This window comes from Akebia trifoliata, chromosome 16, assembly GCF_017979445.1.
Source record: "Akebia trifoliata isolate Shusen 1 chromosome 16, ASM1797944v1, whole genome shotgun sequence".
NCBI classification, from domain to species: domain Eukaryota; kingdom Viridiplantae; phylum Streptophyta; class Magnoliopsida; order Ranunculales; family Lardizabalaceae; genus Akebia; species Akebia trifoliata.
In genome coordinates this window covers 18,092,953-18,112,154 of record NC_141390.1, presented here as the reverse complement: position 1 = coordinate 18,112,154, position 19,202 = coordinate 18,092,953, and the positions used below count along the sequence as shown (strand labels likewise).

Here is a 19,202-nt window from a genome sequence, read left to right as displayed (position 1 = left end):
AGGTTTCGGAATGGGCTGATTTTTGGTGAGGATGATCTCTACGGTGAGGAGATCATCCTCATCAAAAATCAGCCCATTCCAAAACCTCTAGCCCCATGTTTACAGGTTGAAAAATTGTGGACCGTCCATTTTTTGGAAACCATTTTTGATCGGTTAGAAGTTTTGGAATGGGCTGATTTTTGGTGAGGATGATCTCCTCACCGTAGAGATCATCCTCACCAAAAATCAGCCAATTTCAAAACCTCTAACTCATATTTTGAAAAATGTTTTGCCAAAATGTTTGTTGATGAACATTTCCCTATATATATATATATATGGGTCCTTTTCAGCAACAAACATTTTGACAAACATTTTGGCAAAACATTTTTCAAAACATGGGTTAGAGGTCTTGGAATGGGCTGATTTTTGGTGAGGATGATCTCTACGGTGAGGAGATCATCCTCACCAAAAATCAGCCCATTCCAAAACTTCTAGCCCCATGTTTACAGGTTGAAAAATCGTGGACCGTCCATTATTTGTAAACCATTTTTGATGGGTTAGAAGTTTTGGAATGGGCTGATTTTTGGTGATGATGATCTCCTCCCCGTAGAGATCATCCTCACCAAAACTCAGCCCATTCCAAAACCTCTAACTCATATTTTGAAAAATGTTTTGCCAAAATGTTTGTCAAAATGTTTGTTGCTGAACATTTCCCTATATATATATATAGGGAAATGTTCAGCAACAAACATTTTGACAAACATTTTGGCAAAACATTTTTCAAAATATGAGTTAGAGGTTTTGGAATGGGCTGAGTTTTGGTGAGGATGATCTCTACGGGGAGGAGATCATCATCACCAAAAATCAGCCCATTCCAAAACTTCTAACCCATCAAAAATGGTTTACAAATAATGGACGGTCCACGATTTTTCAACCTGTAAACATGGGGCTAGAAGTTTTGGAATGGGCTGATTTTTGGTGAGGATGATCTCCTCACCGTAGAGATCATCCTCACCAAAAATCAGCCCATTCCAAGACCTCTAACCCATGTTTTGAAAAATGTTTTGCCAAAATGTTTGTCAAAATGTTTGTTGCTGAAAGGGACCCATATATATATGGGGGGCGTTCCATGGCCAACTTTTTAGCAAACTTTTTGGCAAAACAATTTTCAAAACATGAGTTAGAGGTTTTGGAATGGGCTGATTTTTGGTGAGGATGATCTCTACGGTGAGGAGATCATCATCACCAAAAATCAGCCCATTCCAAAACTTTTAACCCCATCAAAAACAGTTTACAAAAAATGGATGGTCCACGATTTTTCAGCTTGTAAACATGGGTTAGAAGTTTTGGAATGGGCTAATTTTTGGTGAGGATGATCTCCTCACCGTAGAGATCATCCTCACCAAAAATCAGCCCATTCCAAAACCTCTAACCCATGTTTTGAAAAATGTTTTGCCAAAAAGTTTGCTAAAAAGTTTGCCCTTGAACGCTACCCTATATATATATGTGGGTCAGGTTCAAAGGACAACCATTTCAACACACATATAGACAACGTGTTTTGTCTTACATGGGCAAAAATGTTTGGAATGGACTGATTTTTTGTGAGGATGATCTCTGTGGTGAGGAGATCATCCTTGCCAAAAATCAGCTCATTATGAAACTTCTAGACCGTCCAATTTTTGTAAATCAATTTTGATGGGGTTACAAGTTTTGGAATGGGATGATTTTTTGCCAGGATGATCCCCTCATCACAGAGATCATCCTCACAAAAAATCAGTCCATTCCAAACATTTTTGCCCATATAAGACAAAACACGTTGTCTATATGTGTGTTGAAATGGTTGTCCTTTGAACCTGACCCTATATATATATATATATATATATATATATATATATAGAGAGAGAGAGAGAGAGAGAGAGAGAGAGAGAGAGAGAGAGAGAGAGAGAGAGAGAGAGAGCATTGAACTTTTTTATTCCATCTTATTATTATAGAGAGAGAGAGAGAGAGAGCATTGAACTTTTTTATTCCATCTTATTATTATGGCTTATGGACAATCAGATATTATTCATATGGTCTAAATATTCTCTCAATGATGGATTTGGTGATTGTATGTGATTTTATTTAGTAGTGGATTTTTTGTTTTTCTTAAAGTTGAATGTTTTAGATATAAAATTTATTTACTGATCAAAATGAAACTAATGTTATTCAATGAGCCCAAACTTGTCCAACCCACCCAAATAACCTAAGTCAAGCTAACCCGAGTTAAATCCGATTTCAAAACATCAAGCTTGAGCCAATACTCAATAATCGGGTTGAGTTGAGTTTGGGTTGGAGGTTCTACCAATTGGGTTGGGCCTAGGTTTACCCTCTAACCTGCCCAGGTTGCAGTCCTAATTCTACTGCTACATCAATTTTTATTAAAAGCACCTCAATTCATATGAAATCACCAAAGAATTATAGGTCTTGAGGTGTTCTTAGTAGAAGTTGGTGCAACAATAGAAACTTAAAAAAAAAAAAAAAAATTTGAACTTACCCTGAAGATAGATTTACTCGATAGATCCAACTGTTGCATTTTTATTACAAAAACTCCCTTGGAGTTCTCACAACTCCCAAAGAACCTTACTTCATAAAGTTTGTTACCCACCATACATTACTTTATAAAGTTTGTTATGGAGCAAACTTGGAGTGGGGATCCACGTCTTTAAATTTAAATTTATGATGTTAATTTGTTACATAACATACTTTGGAGTGGATTCTAACTACATCAATTCGTGACAAATAAAAACGTGATATGATATCCAATTTTATTTTGAATATGAATTTTTCCATGAAACTTAGAAGTCTATATTGTTGGATAGCTAATTTGATTATCTATGTGGGTCCAATGATACTTAGTACGGTTTGAAATTTTACTAAGTCATAGTAACATGATTCATAAAGTAAGATTTGTTCAAGTAAGAACTTGATAAAGTAAGGGAGTTTTTATAATAAAATTGCAACAAATAGGTTTGTCGAGTAAATGTCACTACTCTGAATTCACTGCTGTGGTGTTGGAGGATGTGCGTCTAACAAGAAATCTGAGAGATTCTATTGGAGCACCAACTTTTACTTACAACACACCATTCTTTTTAAATTAAGGGAATCGGAGATGGGTTTGCATCTAACAATTGTGAAATCGGAGAGATATTATTGGAGCACCAACTTTTACTTACAACACACCATCCTTTTTAAATTAAGATTAATCTTCATTTCATGAGTTGAATATGACAAAATTCATGGTACACTAATCATTTTAATTCACAAAACATATCTTTTCAGTGAACTAATTGTTTTTATAATCTATAAATTCATAAATTTGTCACTTTTGTAATTTACAAATTGATCTTACCATATCAATGATTCTGTTAGTAATTTATCAATTAATCCATTAATTTTAGAAGTGAAAATTCATTAGAAAAACATGTTTTGAGAATTAAATGAAGAAGAATGTTGGAGTGACTTTAAACTAGAATCGCATATCACACTTCAGGACGTCTATTTAAATTAAGCGATTAGCAGCCTATAGATTGGTGCGTTAGAAGTAAAAGTTGGCGTGGTAATAGAATGTATCTCTCTCTCTCTCTCTCTCTCTCTCTCTCACTGTTTGCCATTCCTGCCTCTTCTTCACCCACCAACCCAACTTGCTTTTATAGATTTGCACAGAGAGGAGAGAGAGACAGAGAGAGGTATGGCTTCCTTCTCTGCAACGGAATTTTTTCTTCCACTACAACAAAGTCATTGGTCTTGCTCTGCTCCAAAACGCCATTCTCAAAGGATCCTTCCATCTCTACGTGGGTACTTTACAAGATCCCCCCTTTCTTTTTCTGCTTCAACTTCTATTCAAGGTAAGTTTCATTCCCAGTTCCCTTTCGACTTCTAATATCTCTCTCTCTCTCTCTCTCTCTCTCTCTCTCTCTGTTAGTGATTGATTATTGTTTCGATTCATTCAGGCACAGCTTCTCCTAAACCCAACACTGAAATGCTGACTTTTGAGAGACAGAGTTGTTGCTCTTCGTTCGCACCAACCGCTGCTGTTCGGCATCTGGTGGGTTCTGTAATCAGAGGAGAGGGTCTTCGCTTCGCTGTCGTAAGTTTTCCTTAACCCCTTCCCGACATGTTAAGCTTAATTTCGGAAACGGAATTGTATTTCATGTTCTACCTTTTTTTTTTAACCAATAGTTTTATTTTAATTTTATGGATTAAATTTGGGCTTCCCACTAGCTCTTTCATTTTCTGTTTAATATCCAGAACCAAATGCAGTTTGAAGTTCAAATTTGGGGATATATGAGCTCAGTAAATTCCTCTCTTCAATAAATAATGTATTTCAATAAAAAAGAAGAAGCTTTGAACTCTACATTCTAGTGTTTCGGGGATAATGTCATCAGGGTTTCAATGATTTCATCAAATTTTTACTTCTCATCCGGATTTTGGTTTGTGAGAGAAGTACCCATCATGGGTTTTAATTCCCAGATTGAATTTTATGATTTTTAATGGTAAATTTTATGCAAGATGAGTCTTTTTTCCCGCTGTTTTGATACGCGATTATATATAAAATGTGGTATATAAATAGGGACTTTAATCTCTAACGTTCATGAATCGCTTGGAATCTGATGGGTAAAATCTATTAATTAGTTCTGAATGGGATTTGGAGCTTACTTTTAAAGCGAGAGATTTTCTACATCGATCCAACATTTATAAATTTCCACTATTGTTGTGTTTAGTTGATCATTTCTTTCTTTCTTATAGGATTAAATTTTTTTTTTCTCAGTTAGGTAGGTTTTGCCATTTGGGAATTAAGATCTGTACAAGTCTCAGCTGAAGTTCGATGGGTTCTTCTTAGTGATTATTATCCTTTGATATCTGTAATTTATATGATCTTATTACTCCTATTATAAAGGTTGTAGCACGATTTAATGAGGTTGTGACGAAGCTTCTGTTGGAGGGAGCTTTGGAGACTTTCAAGAGATATTCAGTTAGAGAAGATGATATTGATGTATGTACTTCCTTGATGCATTATGGACTTTTTAACTATATTAATAACTTGTTCTTTCTTGGCCTAAACTTGCTCGTCTATTGTTGTCTGCACTTTTTTTCCAGGTTGTGTGGGTTCCTGGTAGTTTTGAAATTCCTGTTGTTGCAGAAAGGCTTGGGAAATTGGGAAGATATCAAGCAGTTTTGTGTATTGGAGCTGTGGTATAATTCCTTTCACAATATCAACTGGTCTTTTCCAGATACTATTGTTTTACCCATGTGGTGTGTGTTTTTACCATATGTTATTTTTTTGTGCTCAGGACATACATTTCTTTCTTTTCTAGATTTATAAGACAAATGAATGATTAGTTTATTAGTGTCTAAATAGTTCTTTGCTTGTTAACAATGATTATTCGAATCAAATTTAATAAATCAATAATCGCTCTTAAAGGATTGGGTTCTACGTTTTCCGTTTTCACTGTACTATAGTCTCAACCACTAGGGGCTCTTGCATCAGATTCTCCCAAATCCTTACAAGGAGGTAATCAAAGAGATAACACAAGGTCTTATGAGGGATTATATCTATCTGAAGGTGTTATCAACTGAATCGGTGGTGGTGGTTTGGTGTGGGGGGGCGCTTTGAAATGGGCCAACCTGCTTCGAAGTTTTGGAGGAACCCTTTCTTCCATATGACATGTGGTTTGTCCACGTTGTGGTAAATAATTGAGATGTTCTTGTGTTCTCCAATTTGTGAGATGCTTCTTGACCTTTTTATTATCTTATCAACTGATGAAAAATGACTTGGAAACCTTTGATGTTCTTGGGTTTGCTTGTTTGTTTTGACCCATGGTAGGATGGTTTTCCCCCTTTCATTTTTATTACCTTGGCATGTTCTCTCAACCCGTGGAGTTATACTTCTGTTTGTTTTTTTTTTTTTTTTTCTTTTATTAATAAGGTCTTTATCTATCATAAAAAAATGCTTTCTTTACACATTCTGTCCATACGTTTATTTGAGTTATTTCACATTGTTTTCTTCACCTTCATCCTTTGGCCTTCTCATATTATTGTTTGGGAACTTCATGTCCCTCTTATCCCATTGGCTAATGCTAACACAACTGCATCACATCGATTTTAACTGCCTCCAATTTTGAACCTCCCATCATTGAGTTCTAGATATATTTAAGATTATATTAACAGAATTAGCTTAGTAACTTTCTTAATGCATTATTAGACAAAAATGCTTTTTAGGATAGACATGCTTCACTGACGTTCCCACTTTTTAAGGAATAACCGCTAACCTGCCCCCTTTCAACATTAAAAATGTTGTTTTTTTTTTCTTCTTGTGATATCATATGTGCATATCGTGTGTCGATAATAATGACTGGTATCTCATCATGGGAGCTTTTGTGCATTTTTCCCCTTCTTTTGGTGATATCATGTACATGCTTCTTGCTTGTACACTCACCGGCAGCCAGATTTTTTGTCAATAGATAAGAGGTGATACTTCTCACTATGATGCTGTTGCTAATTCAGCTGCATCTGGAGTTCTTTCAGCGGGTCTGAGTTCAGGTTGGATTTCCAAAGCTCTTCTTTATGTATTATCTAAAATCTGTTTCTCTTTGCCCTATATTGATTTGCTTTAGTATTCTTTCATTATTTTGCTTTAATAGCCTCACAAATAAAAGTTGGCTACCTTTTATTTTATTTGTGCATTTTCCTTAAACTACTACATAGACTTTCAGTCACAACCATAATCTCTATGTCTATGTCTATATTCTAAATGCAAATGTAATACTCATGTATTCTATGTACACCCCCTTCCTCCCCATACACCCTTGTACTTCTCTAATCCTATCATCTTCCAATATTCTTTCATTGATCCAAATCGATGATATGAAATGGGTATTCACTATTTGATGAAAGAATTTGGTATTATTATCGCCCTTCCTGAGCCATTTCACACCCTAGACTTTTGTTTCCAACTAATCTCTTCCAGCAACGTTACTTTCTGAAATTCACCTTTAAGTTGGCACGAGAAATTCTCTCCTCCAAGGATAAAGACTTCGTTCCTATCAAGATTCTCAATCTCCTCCAAAAGAGCTTGCTACCTAATTTTTACTCTCCAAGGTTGGAATAAATCAATAATCAATGTTTACTTGTATGTAAATATCAATGATTACTCATAAGGAGAAACAGAGAGATTGAATTACAGTTGGATACAATGTCGAATGTTTTGAATTTCATACAATGATCTCATATGAAAATACTTCCAAATAATCCAATATAAGAATTGTACTTATAAAATAAAATATAACAAACTAAAAGTAACTATGGTCATCATAAAACTGCTTGTGGTTATCATTTGTCTTCTTTGAATAAAAAGGTGCTTAGCTCCCAATGTTGTCAGTTTGAAAAAGAAAAATAAAAATAAACAAATGGTCCACAATTGGGTCTTTCTTCATTATAGGAAAAACCTGAAGGATGGAGTTGATTGTTTTTTTTAATCTTCTCAGTGTAATCAATCTGTCAAGATAGAGTTATTTAAGGGTTAGGACTTTTTCCGTATTGTCTGTCCCCTAATTTGAAGGATCTCTAGAGAGCCATAGATTTGGTTGAAAAATGGAAGGTAAATGTATTCTTTTTTGCTGATATTGCAGGAGTTCCATGCATATTTGGTGTTCTGACTTGCGATGACATGGATCAGGTAAACTTACGATATTCCTGCACTTTAATTACCCCATTTAATTATCAAATCAAATAGATGTGAGGCATGATGACAGGTATGTGTTTGATGATATGAAACAGGCTTTAAATCGGGCAGGTGGTAAAGCTGGAAACAAAGGTGCTGAGGCTGCTCTTACAGCTGTAAGTTTAGTATATAATACCATGAAATGAGAATTGTTATTAAGAGACCTAACATTTCCTCTCTTTTTTTTTCTTCATTAAGCAGTTTTTTTTGGTTGGATGACTGAATTCTTTAGTGGTTTTGTGGTTTTCTGCAGATCGAGATGGCATCGTTGTTTGAACATCATCTGAAGTAGTAGTAGTAGGTATGAGGCCTCAATTTAATTACTTTCTGGGCTCCTTTTCCTTCAGCATCTGCTCCAAGAACTGAGTGAGTTTATCATACTTTTGATCTAAAACTGTAAGAGGCGGTTTTTTTTTATCGATAGTTTAACCAAACATTTCCATTACCTTGAAACCGTTTCCTCGAGATAGTGATGTAAAGTTGTTTGCAACACCTCTATGCCTTTTATCTGTAATAAAATTTCATTCATTTTTAAGAGAATGTGGGAACATTTGAGTTGTACTATCTCCATTTATGGTAGTGATTTATACTATGTGCTCGTTAGCATTGGAGCGATGTGGGTCATGGCCATTAAAATGGTGGACCGTCAATTGGGTTGGTTTTGGAGTAATGGGGGCATTAGTACAATTGGTGGTACTGGTATAATACCCTTCCAATTTTAATGTGTTTCCTCTTTAAATCAAGCTCTCTAAAATTCCATGTTAAGTAATAAGTCCTAACTTATCATTTGCTAATCTCAAGCGTTACTTCCAAAATGTTGTTTTAATCGACCCTTATCTTCAATTAATTTGTAGCCTTTGTTTATGTTGTCTTTGTTGTTCAAAGCATGCTCTGGAATTTCATTCAAATAGAAAAGTTCATTTACCTACAAATTGAAACGATTTTTCAAACTATGGGCACAAATCACAAATACAGTTTGCTTCCAAGGATGAATGATTGCACCTATCACCTCAAGCTTACTTGATAATTAGTTCCTCCAGTAACTCCGAATTCTCAACTCTCTTTCCAAGAATACCCTCTAATTTTATATCTTGTACCTTTCGTGTTCTCCTCTCTTTCAATAATAATACCCTTCCAATTTTAATGTGTTTCCTCATTTGCCCCTTTAACCCCAAAGATGATCTCAAGCTGTAGATATCAACAAACTCTAGTCAAAAAATACATTGAGATGAAAGCCTGATCTTATACATATCTTATCACTGCAAGTATGATTTAAAATTTGAATTCACACATTAATATTCCTGATCATCATGCCCCACATCCATTAATTGGTTCAAGTTTCCATCAACACAAAAAGAAAAAGAGATAGCACACCAAATTGATTGTGAATTATACATTTATCTCAAAATAAATCCAAAATCCACACAAATAATTTATTTATCTTAGAAACTAAGTGAAGAAAGAATGATTCTTATTTTGACTCCACTTTTTTATTTCAATCTTCTTAAAGGTATTGAAGAGGAAAGAGGAAGGAGATCAAATAAAAGAAAAAGAGGATCCAAAAGACCAATATAAAGTAACATATGCCACTCTTAATTTCTAATTCTTTCTTCTTTGCTCCAATTTATTAGTTTGGTAATTCCTCAAACATAAATGCTTAAAAGTTGATTTCAACATCTTTTTTTATGGGAAGTGTTTGGAGGCCCCATGGAGAGCCAAACAGTTTTAAATATACAAGTTAGAAGTTTCGGAATGGGCTGATTTTTTGTGAGGATGATCTCTATGGTGAGGAGGTTATCCTCACTAAAAATCAGTCCATTCTCTTACCCCATCAAAAATGATTTACAAAAATAATTGACGGTCCGTCATTCTTCAACTTGTAAATTGGGGTTAGAAGTTTCAGAATGAGCTAATTTTTGTGAGGATGACCTCACCATAGAGATCATCTTCACAAAAAATCAGCCCATTCCAAAATTTTTAACCCATATATTGAAAAATGTTTGGCTCTCTTTATGGCCTCCAAACACTCCCCCTTTTTTTATATCGGACCTTTAGTATAGTTTAACTACAAAGCAATTCCACGTCCGAACAAGTGTAATGACACTTCAGTAGGAAACCATATACCTTACTTAATAAACATCTTAAACTTATTTATCTATGCCCAAAGTTGTTTTAGTCTACTTGTAAATTGTGAGGAGAGCAGTAAGACTAAGACTAACCTGACTAACATAGTTAGATTCCCAATCTTACCAATGCTTCTGGGCACATCATGAGGAGGGAAAACGAACAATAGCTGATTAACCCATAGTTGATTTTCCCTCCACATGGTATGCACCAAGGTCTCAATAAGGCTTTTGAGTTTTTCGAGTTGAATATGTGGATTTTGTTTGATGGACAACAGTTTGTTCATAATACCTACTCTCAATCTCTTTCTTGTAATTTGTTTTTATATTTGTGTTGATTTCTAATTTTTTGAATTAGGGTATATGGATCTTGACTTCAAAATCTATTTGTACTTATCTTGAGGTGACATGTATACGATTTTTATAAGAAAAATAAATATAAATTGTTGTGTCTAACCGAAGATCCATATCACTAAATATGATCACATCTTGGGATGAACAGTCGGATTTGAATTGAGCTCATCTCAAACAAATTGCGTCGGATTTGAATTGAGCTCATCTCAAACAAGTTGCTCGTAAAAAGAGACCCACCCAGACATCTCATTCCTTCTCGAACAAATTGTTTAACTAGATTAAAATTATTTATTAATATATAATTCTATTTAAATAAATAACTTTTCTCATTTTATAGGGATTAGATTAGAAAATTATTCCACAAAAAAACATATTTCTTTATAAATATCGAAATCATTAAAAAAAATCAATTATTCTGTAAAAAAGGACAAAACCCAACAACTCGGCCTACCTTCTCGAACCACTCAATGTTAATGATGATTTACATTGACTATTTCACCCAGTCACTTTCAAATTCGAATTGACTCACCCGAGTCATCTCCCTCAAATTAATTTGAGAGATTCTATTAACATACCAACTCTTACTTATAATACACAAATTTATCCATAAATTTGTATACAAAAAATTAATTTAGGAAGGATCGATTGTAAGTAAAAGTTTGGATTCCAATAGAATTTATTTTTTAAACCTTGTCTCTATGAGTCATCTCGACATTGTTCTAACGACGATAAACAAAGCGTCTCACATGTGCAAAATCTTACAAGATAAACGAGATGATTCGAACAATATTTTGAAATTTTTGGCCAAATCAGTAAAACTTGGGATTTTATATATTTTAATTAAAATAATTAAATTTAAATATTTATTATCTAATCTACCTTTTTTTATATAAAAAATTTTTCGTAGAAATTATATATAAATAAATAATATAAACCGAGTTACATGGTTTATCTCGTCTAAGACGAATAGACTCGTCCATGAACGAGACGTTATACCGAATTTTGAAACCATGCCGCCTCCATTAAAAATTTAAAACCCTCATCTAATCTCACTCTGGTTCGGTGGTTCCACCTGTTAAACCCTAATCCAAGCTCTCAAAGAGTTAATGATGGAGCCTTTCAGGGCTCCCCATGGAACCACCCATCATCACCATCTCTTCCTTCTTTGTCCTCACCACCACCACCACCACTTCTTACATCATCACCACCACCACCACCACCTCCATCACCTCCATCACCACCACCACTGCCACTACCACCCATTTTTTATCATGAAACCTCACTGTGGTGTGCTTCAAGACCCTAATTGTCACTCTCATTCTCACTTGTTTTCTACTTTTTCTTCTCCTGCAGTTTCCCAAGTGCCCAAATTTGATATTTCTGTTTCTACATCTCAACACCAAAATGTGGAGGTCTCAGAATGTAAAGAAATCGGTGGTTCAGAAGCACAGTTAGTGTTTTTTTCTTTCTTTTTTTTTTTCTATCAATTGATTTTTCTTTTCTGGGTTTTTTTGAGTGTTTTTCTTTCGATTTCAAGTGTTCTATTTTCAAGTCAAGCTATTAGGGTTTCGATTCAAGCTAGTTATCGACCAATTTCCCTCAGAATTTACAGAATTGAGAGATGGGTTTATGATTTTTTGCAACTCCGTGATTGAGATGAGTATTAAGAGATTTGATTCATATTGAAACGCTTTTTTCCTTTTGCTTATAAAAAAAAAATCTTTTTTTTTTCCTGCATTTAATGGGCATGCTTTGATTCACAAAATTTCACCTTGGACTTTATGATTATTTGTTAAGTGAATTGGGCTTGATGGTTATTTGGGTTTTTTTTTTCTTGATTATATTTCAATTGGACTTGATAATAATCAAAATAAGAATGACTAGATGATTATTTGGGTTTTTTTTTTTTTTCTGCATTTAATGTTTGTGTGTGTGATTCTAATTTCATGGTTTCTGTCCAATAAACAGGTTATTGCAAGAGGGATTTGATAATGATATGCAAGAGGGATTTGAAGAAGAAGAAGAAGAAGAGGAAGAACCAATGTTTGTTATGACAGATGAATGGATGGAATTCTTTGCTAAATCAGAAGCAAAAAGGAGATTAGGTAATGCTTCTTAAACCCATTTCTTGGTATTTATTTCTTCTTCCATTGAAATGGTCTTTTAGATTATTTATGAATCCTTTCATACCACAGAGAAAAAGCAAGCCAAGAAGAAAAAGAAGGGCAAAGATTGAAATAGAAACCTGTAAGACATTCTTCCTTTCTTGTACAAATTTTATTCATGGAGTATAAAAGATGGGTAGACCATCTTTTATTTTTATTTAATGTTTGGATTGTTTTTAAGAAATTATTGAGAAGAACCTTTGTATCATAAAATTTCTTCTTTGGTGTGGTCTTCTCTAATATGACTAATTTCCAAATCTTGGATTGGTTTGATGCCCAAGATTTTTTGTGAGACAATGAAATCAAATGTTAATATAAAAGTATTGTTCAGTGTGTGCTCACTATAGTGATGCTAATGAATCACAAAAAAGTAATAGTAAACAACAGAAAAAGGATGAAACACAAGTAGAAATTTTATTTTGATAGGTTAATCACTTCTTTTGAGAAGAAAAAAACCCTTTTCTTGAAGCTTAAGAATTCAAATTATTCTGGAGTTTATCTGAGGCTCTAATTTCCTGTCCCTTTTTGGGCATAAATCAAACTCACCATAGTCCTACCCTGAATCTAAAAAAAAATGATGAATCGTGACTGCTTGGATTCAATTTGTGCAAGTACAAAAATTATTCCAATTGAATAGGGAAATTTTATGTGGTAAAATCCAATCCGTGGAAAAAATCCATGTAACCTATTAGGTTTAGAGTAATCCACTAAACTTTGAAATAGTATAATGAAAGAGTTACAAAGACTCAACCAATAACTCTATTACAACTTGCAAGCACACACAAGAGAGATTTGGAACATGAGGGAGGGAGGGAAAATTTGGCCATTGATTAATAGACATAAATCTTGGAGATTTTGGTTGTTGCTGAGGCATGTTTCCTTCATTTGATTGATCGAAAATGAAAACTTCTTTGAAGAATAGATTTTGGCTTAGGTAACTTCCAAATTCAAATAACCTTACAAACCATTCTCGACACTTACACCTTCCAAAACAAATCTGATTGACTTACCTTCTTAGATTGCCTTCCGAGATCAGTGTTATCGCTGTTTGAATCTTGGACAGCGCTTGGGAACTCTTTCTCCAGGGTTAAGAGGCTACTTTGGAGTATTACTCTTTTTGCAGTTTGTTGGGGCATTTGGTGGGAGCGCATCAACAGAATTTTTAGGGGAAAAGTCTGGCTCCCCAGTCTCTCATCTTTTCTATTTTGAGTTTGTTGTTTCTTTGGTCTAAAGTTTTTAAAGAGCTTGGGGAGGGGGGGTCAAACATTGTGAGCAATTGGGTAGGGGTTTGTTGTATTGTTAGAGATTAGTCGTTTTGTATCTGTTTTGCTTGTTCGGTCAACTCGCCCATGAAATTCTGCTTATTAAAAAAAAAAAACCGAAAGAATTCTAAAATCATTAGTAGGCCTGAATTAGGTCTGACAAAAAAATTTAAGTATGTTCAACCACAATCCTAAATACGAAGAGGCAAACTTAGAGATTGTAGCGTTTTTCTCTCCTCCATTTTCAACAATGTGCTTTAACATTATTATAGTCTTACCTATTCCATCACGAAGGAGCATAATATTTTGTCTTATTCTGTCCACCAAATATTTTATTCGGCACATCTGATTTGATGCATATGTAGAATCTTGTGAAGGGGAATTGGTGTGCAAAACTAATTGCATCAGAAATGGTAGAGTAATCTTCACTATCATCTCATGCAATTGTCAATCAGACCTGTACTTGGAATTTGGGTCTTTATTTCAAACTTAAGAAGTTTGTACAGACGGAAGACTAGAAAAATTACGAGTACAATCTTAACTACCCATACGAATAACTAGTGTACTCTTCTAGGTTGTTTTTGGTCTAATCTTGGTATTTGTGATAGTTTATAACATATTTCTCTACCAATAGTATTAATGGAAAGAGGATAAGAGATTTGTAGACTATTCGAACCTAACACAACTAAGGAGGGGGGTGGTAGTATCAACTCATTGAGGTCAACATTAGAATCAAAATAAAATAAAATAAATGTCAGAAAAGAGAGTGGTGATGGGTGTTGAGCATCTATATTGAAGTATTTGATAGTAGAATTATACAAGGAAGCTAAAAAAGGACAAATGATCATATGAGAAGGAGAATTGATTACTAGCCCTGTGGATGATCAATTACCGACTAAGTGCATTTGTCGCCCTTATAAGAACTTATAAGAGCTTATTGCTAGCTATCCTCCTAGATAACCACTGATTCTGACTCCTATTCTAATACAGGCATCGATAATTTGCTACCATTCCCTATTCCTTATTTATTTTTCTCTCCTTTATCTGTTGGTGTTTTTGCTATAAGCCAAAATAATCTTAACAATTGCATGCCCTCCTTCAACTATTACAATTATAAAGAAATATTCCATCACCCCTAGAAGAGTAGAATGATCATTTGCACATTCAATTAGGATTTTACTTGTAAGTTTCATAGTCTTCGAAGTGTAAACTTTTTAAAATTTGGACTTTAAAAACCCAAATCTCAAGTACACATCTGGTTGGACAGTTGCGTGGGATGGTAACCATGATTACACTACCATGTTCAATGCAATTAGTTATGAACCCTGATTCTCCTTAGTAAAATTCCACGTACACATCACAGGTGTGTATGAAGAAAATGTTTAGATGGATGAAACGAGACGAAATTTTGTGTCGGTTGGCGATGGAATATGTAAGACTATAATGTCAAACTGTATAAAGTATGCAACAAAGCTCATCACACATGGTTTAAGATGAATAGCTGGCTCATCTTCAAATTCCACACATGATTACAAGTGGCGCCCAGTATCCAATAGCTAAAACTTGAGCTCGCATCGACATAAACACCATGGACACCGAATGATTAAAACCCAACACATATAAATCAATGTTAGAGCAGGGTTCTTAAAATTGCCTGAGACTGAGATGACTTGATTCACGGTGGTATCTATCGTTCATGAATGAGATGAGGAGCCTAGATTGAGTTTTTAAGAAGGAATGTTGCTGTCTTTGCATTATTGAAGATGGGGGATATGTATGCCTAGATCTAAGTATAGTGTGTCTACAAGATGAATGTGGACCAGAGAGTACAAGACCAATAAAACAGCCAGCTAAGAAGGGCATCTCCAGCCCTCCAGGAAGGAATTGATGAAGAAGTTGAACAGTTACTCGTCTTTTGCATCCCTCAAGGAGAAGGAGAATGGAAGTCTATAGATTTTACGAACATGAATCAAGCATTCTTGAATGACAGTTTTCGATCCCAGAGAATAGATCACTTGGTAGGTGCAATTGTGGGACATGGTATGTTAGCATTATTTTGATTATCAAATCGAATTCGATCTGATCCGCCCCGAAACGCTTTTGAAATAAAAAATCCAACCCAATTCTTATCAGATCAGTTTTGGGTCCAATCCGATGCTTATCGAATTGGTTCCAAATCAACCTCAATCCATTGAAGGCCTTACTGGTCTTCATACCATGATTGTTCTGGAATTGAGGAATGTTTGAACTTTGGCTTTGTGCCTTTGGTAAATTAAACGATCGATAATTTGCATAACCCATCTGTTGTGGGTTTCGGATGGGGAGTCAGAAATCCATTGAAATCAATCCACCGGGCACATTAACGGAACATTTTGGTTATCAACTTGATCCATGAACCCAACCCGAACCGAGAACCCAAATTTTGTGTGGGACCCTAAATGAGTTTGGGCCAGATCCGAAACCCTAAATCCTCAAAACCAAAACTCCCTAATGATAAGAATTTTAATGCCATCTGTGAGGTATAAACTAGGGGTGCAACTTGTTCCGGTTCAAACTGAACCAAACCGATAACTTTGGGGTGGTTTGGTTCGGTTTGAAACAAGTTGCAGTTCTGTTTTGGGTGAAGAAAATTGAGGACCAATCAATTTGGTTCGGTTCTTGGATCAAACTTATATAGAACTGAACCTCATGTATATATATATATATATATATATATCTTAATAAAATATGATTATTTTAGGAGTTAGGATATAGATTAAAGAATTTATTATAAATAAACTAATGAACTTTATGCATAGATTAATGATTTATTGTATGAAATCTTATGTTTATTTTATGTTCGTTTTTCATTAAAATTATGGTACTTCTAATTTATAATTTATAGAATATTAGCAACCCATAGAATCGAATCGAACCAAAACCGATCTTAGTTTGGCTTGGGTTGCTTTGGTTCAATGACATTTTGATTCGGTTCTGGTTCTATTTAGTGGAACCGACCTATGTAACCGAACCTAGTTGCATCCCTTGTATAAAGTATAAACTGAAACTAAAAAAAATAATAAAATGAAGAATTTAAAAAGGATGCCATGTTACTCTGATCCAATGTTTTTGCGTTTAGATCAAGAAGAATAGATACATACTTACCTTTGTAGAGGAATAGCATGCTTTAGGAATCTCAAATTGAAATTAAGAAATCAGTCAACATTGGTGAAGAAAGTCATTTTAGGAGAAACAATATGATGTAATATTCCTAAATTTTCATTCAAAGAAGATAGAAAGTGAAAAAAAAAACACCCCAAAGGTTTGATTAAAGCAATAATATGACAATGAAAATAATAGGAAGATAGGCCCCAATTTTGTGTGTGTGTGTGTGTGTCTGTGTGGATTTGACTAGGTTTGTTGGGGGAGGGATCTTTCATGAACATGATAAGTGTCACAACCTACTCACCCCTTCGTTAGTTTAAAACCAGAAACCCAATATAGAATATTGGGAACAATATTAATTTACCCAACCAGAAAAAATAAAAATAAAAAAATAAAAAAAAATAAAACCGATATTAATTTCAATAAATTGGCTTAGGTATCAACACAGCAAGTGTTTCTCCAATAAAAGACTCGAAAAAAAAAACAGACACGAGGACCAGCCGATGGATGAAGTTGGCTTAATATAAAGGAAAACTATTTAATAGGGATGTCTTTCTAAATGCACCCTAAGTTTTTTCTCTAATCGTTGAGATTTAAGTTTCAAGTTGTCAAGATCATTGAACGGAATGATTGATCTCGATGACTCATGTTCAAACGTTGAGATTAATGATCGTAAAAAGATCGATTGAGAGAATTTGAATCATTGATTTCAATGCCGAGATCGAAGATTCATAAATGTTGATACTGACGGTTGAAAATGTTAGATAATTGAATTGTTGATCTTGATAATTTGAATCATCAATCTCACCATTGAAAGGGAGGAGAGAGAGTATTAAGAGAAAAAATTAATCTCACATCTCTTTGGGGTTTAATGATCACACTTTGTAATCGACATTTATAGGTCACTCTTTTCATTAATGCACTCTCGATGCCCCCCTTTATACCAACTTTCACTTTGGTACCCCTCATTTTTTTCCCCTCAAACTGTGTTTGGATTGAGAGAAGGGGAGAGAAGAGAAACTCATTATTAAGAGAAGAGAAGAGAAATTCAATCTCTCCACCTTGTTTGGATTGACAGAGAGAACTTCAGACAATTTTGAAATTTTAAAATAGCTTAAAAGAGATCTACGAGTAGAGTTGGCATTATAAAATATTTTAGAAGGTTTTCTTTCCAGTTCTCTCATCTTCTCTCCACTTTTGGAGAGAAAGAAAATTCATATATTTTTTTTTTCTCTCCTTCTCTCTAATTCTTTTCTCTTCTTCCCACTTAACAATCCAAACAGGAGAAATAGAGAGAAACACATTTATTTTCTCGTGTTTTCCCTTTTCTTCTCTCAATTTCTCTCAATCCAAGCACATCGTAACTAATACCTTTCCCTTTAACTCGAGACATGGTTGTGTTGAGGTGACCTCAATTCACACTTTGCTAACGTGGAACTACACACAAAACCATAGATGCTTTTCACTCTTATCTCAATGAAAAGCATCAATTGTTTCATTTCATACACACCTCCGCGTCAGAAAAGCATAACTTGAGTCAAACTTGAGGTCACTCCAACATTATTCATCAAATAATACAATCAATTAATTTAATACACTGAAAATACCTAGATGTTAAATGATATGGAAAGTCTAATCCATTTCTTTTTTGAGTTGTAATAACAAATTTCACAAATGGTGTAGCCATGGCAGTAGTGATCTGATCTGATCTGATCAAAGCTCCTAAAAATCGCTCCCATCGAAATCCTTCTGATCACATTCACAAGAACCTAGATCATGATTTCACAAGTGACGTAGCGGTAGTGGTAATGATCTGATTAAAGCTCCTAAAAATCACTCTTATGGAAATCCTTTTGCTCATGACCATTTTGAAGGATTTCAGTCAAGGCAATTTATAGGAGTTCGATGTTTCTCATTCCTAATCACACCCTCATCTTTATCTCATGATAAAAACCCTTTGGACTTTTTTTTTTTTTTTTCCAAAAAACACAAATTATCTTAAAATAATTCTTTTTTAAATCTATAGAATCTCTTAAGTTCAATGATCGAACAAGATAGAAAAAAAAAAAAAAAAAATTCAAATCAAAGGAAGGCAAAATTTTTACGACAGCTTTTAGCATAGGTTGAAGCTAATTTTACGAAGACGGTGTATTCAGGTTATTTTATATTAACCTCTAATGAAAGATCAAAGTCAAAGGGGGTATTTCTTCAGTTTGAAAACATAAGGGTATCTCTAATTTTCCAAGCCTGTATAGTCCCTTGCCAACAATCTTCCTTTTAAAAATATGAGCCCAACTAGCAAGGGCGAGGCAACTGACCTCTTAGAGAATCATATCTTGCCCAAATCCCCAAGAATCATGCAAAAACCCAAGTAAACAAGGAAAATAAGTTTTTTTTTTTTTTTTTCTATTAAAAA

General features: G+C 34.4%; 1 protein-coding gene across 1 annotated transcript; it reads left to right on the top strand.

Moving 5' to 3' along the window:
* Positions 1–3,618: 3,618 nt before the first annotated feature.
* Positions 3,619–12,320, top strand: LOC147382695 (6,7-dimethyl-8-ribityllumazine synthase, chloroplastic-like). Its single transcript, XM_086428456.1, has 9 exons — positions 3,619–3,863; positions 3,969–4,105; positions 4,916–5,011; positions 5,116–5,211; positions 6,480–6,558; positions 7,647–7,693; positions 7,795–7,854; positions 7,992–9,314; positions 12,184–12,320. The coding sequence occupies exons 1-8, from the start codon at positions 3,707–3,709 to the stop codon at positions 8,028–8,030; spliced, it is 711 nt and encodes a 236-aa protein (XP_086284582.1). The 5' UTR covers positions 3,619–3,706; the 3' UTR covers positions 8,031–9,314; positions 12,184–12,320.
* Positions 12,321–19,202: the final 6,882 nt, after the last annotated feature.

Excerpts from the sequence above, each read along its gene's own strand:
- LOC147382695 (XM_086428456.1), top strand. The coding sequence starts at position 3,707 with ATGGCTTCCTTCTCTGCAACGGAATTTTTTCTTCCACTACAACAAAGT. Across the intron at positions 5,012-5,115 it reads TTAGAGAAGATGATATTGAT|GTTGTGTGGGTTCCTGGTAG; the intron begins GTATGTACTTCC and ends CTTTTTTTCCAG. Across the intron at positions 5,212-6,479 it reads TTTTGTGTATTGGAGCTGTG|ATAAGAGGTGATACTTCTCA; the intron begins GTATAATTCCTT and ends TTTTGTCAATAG.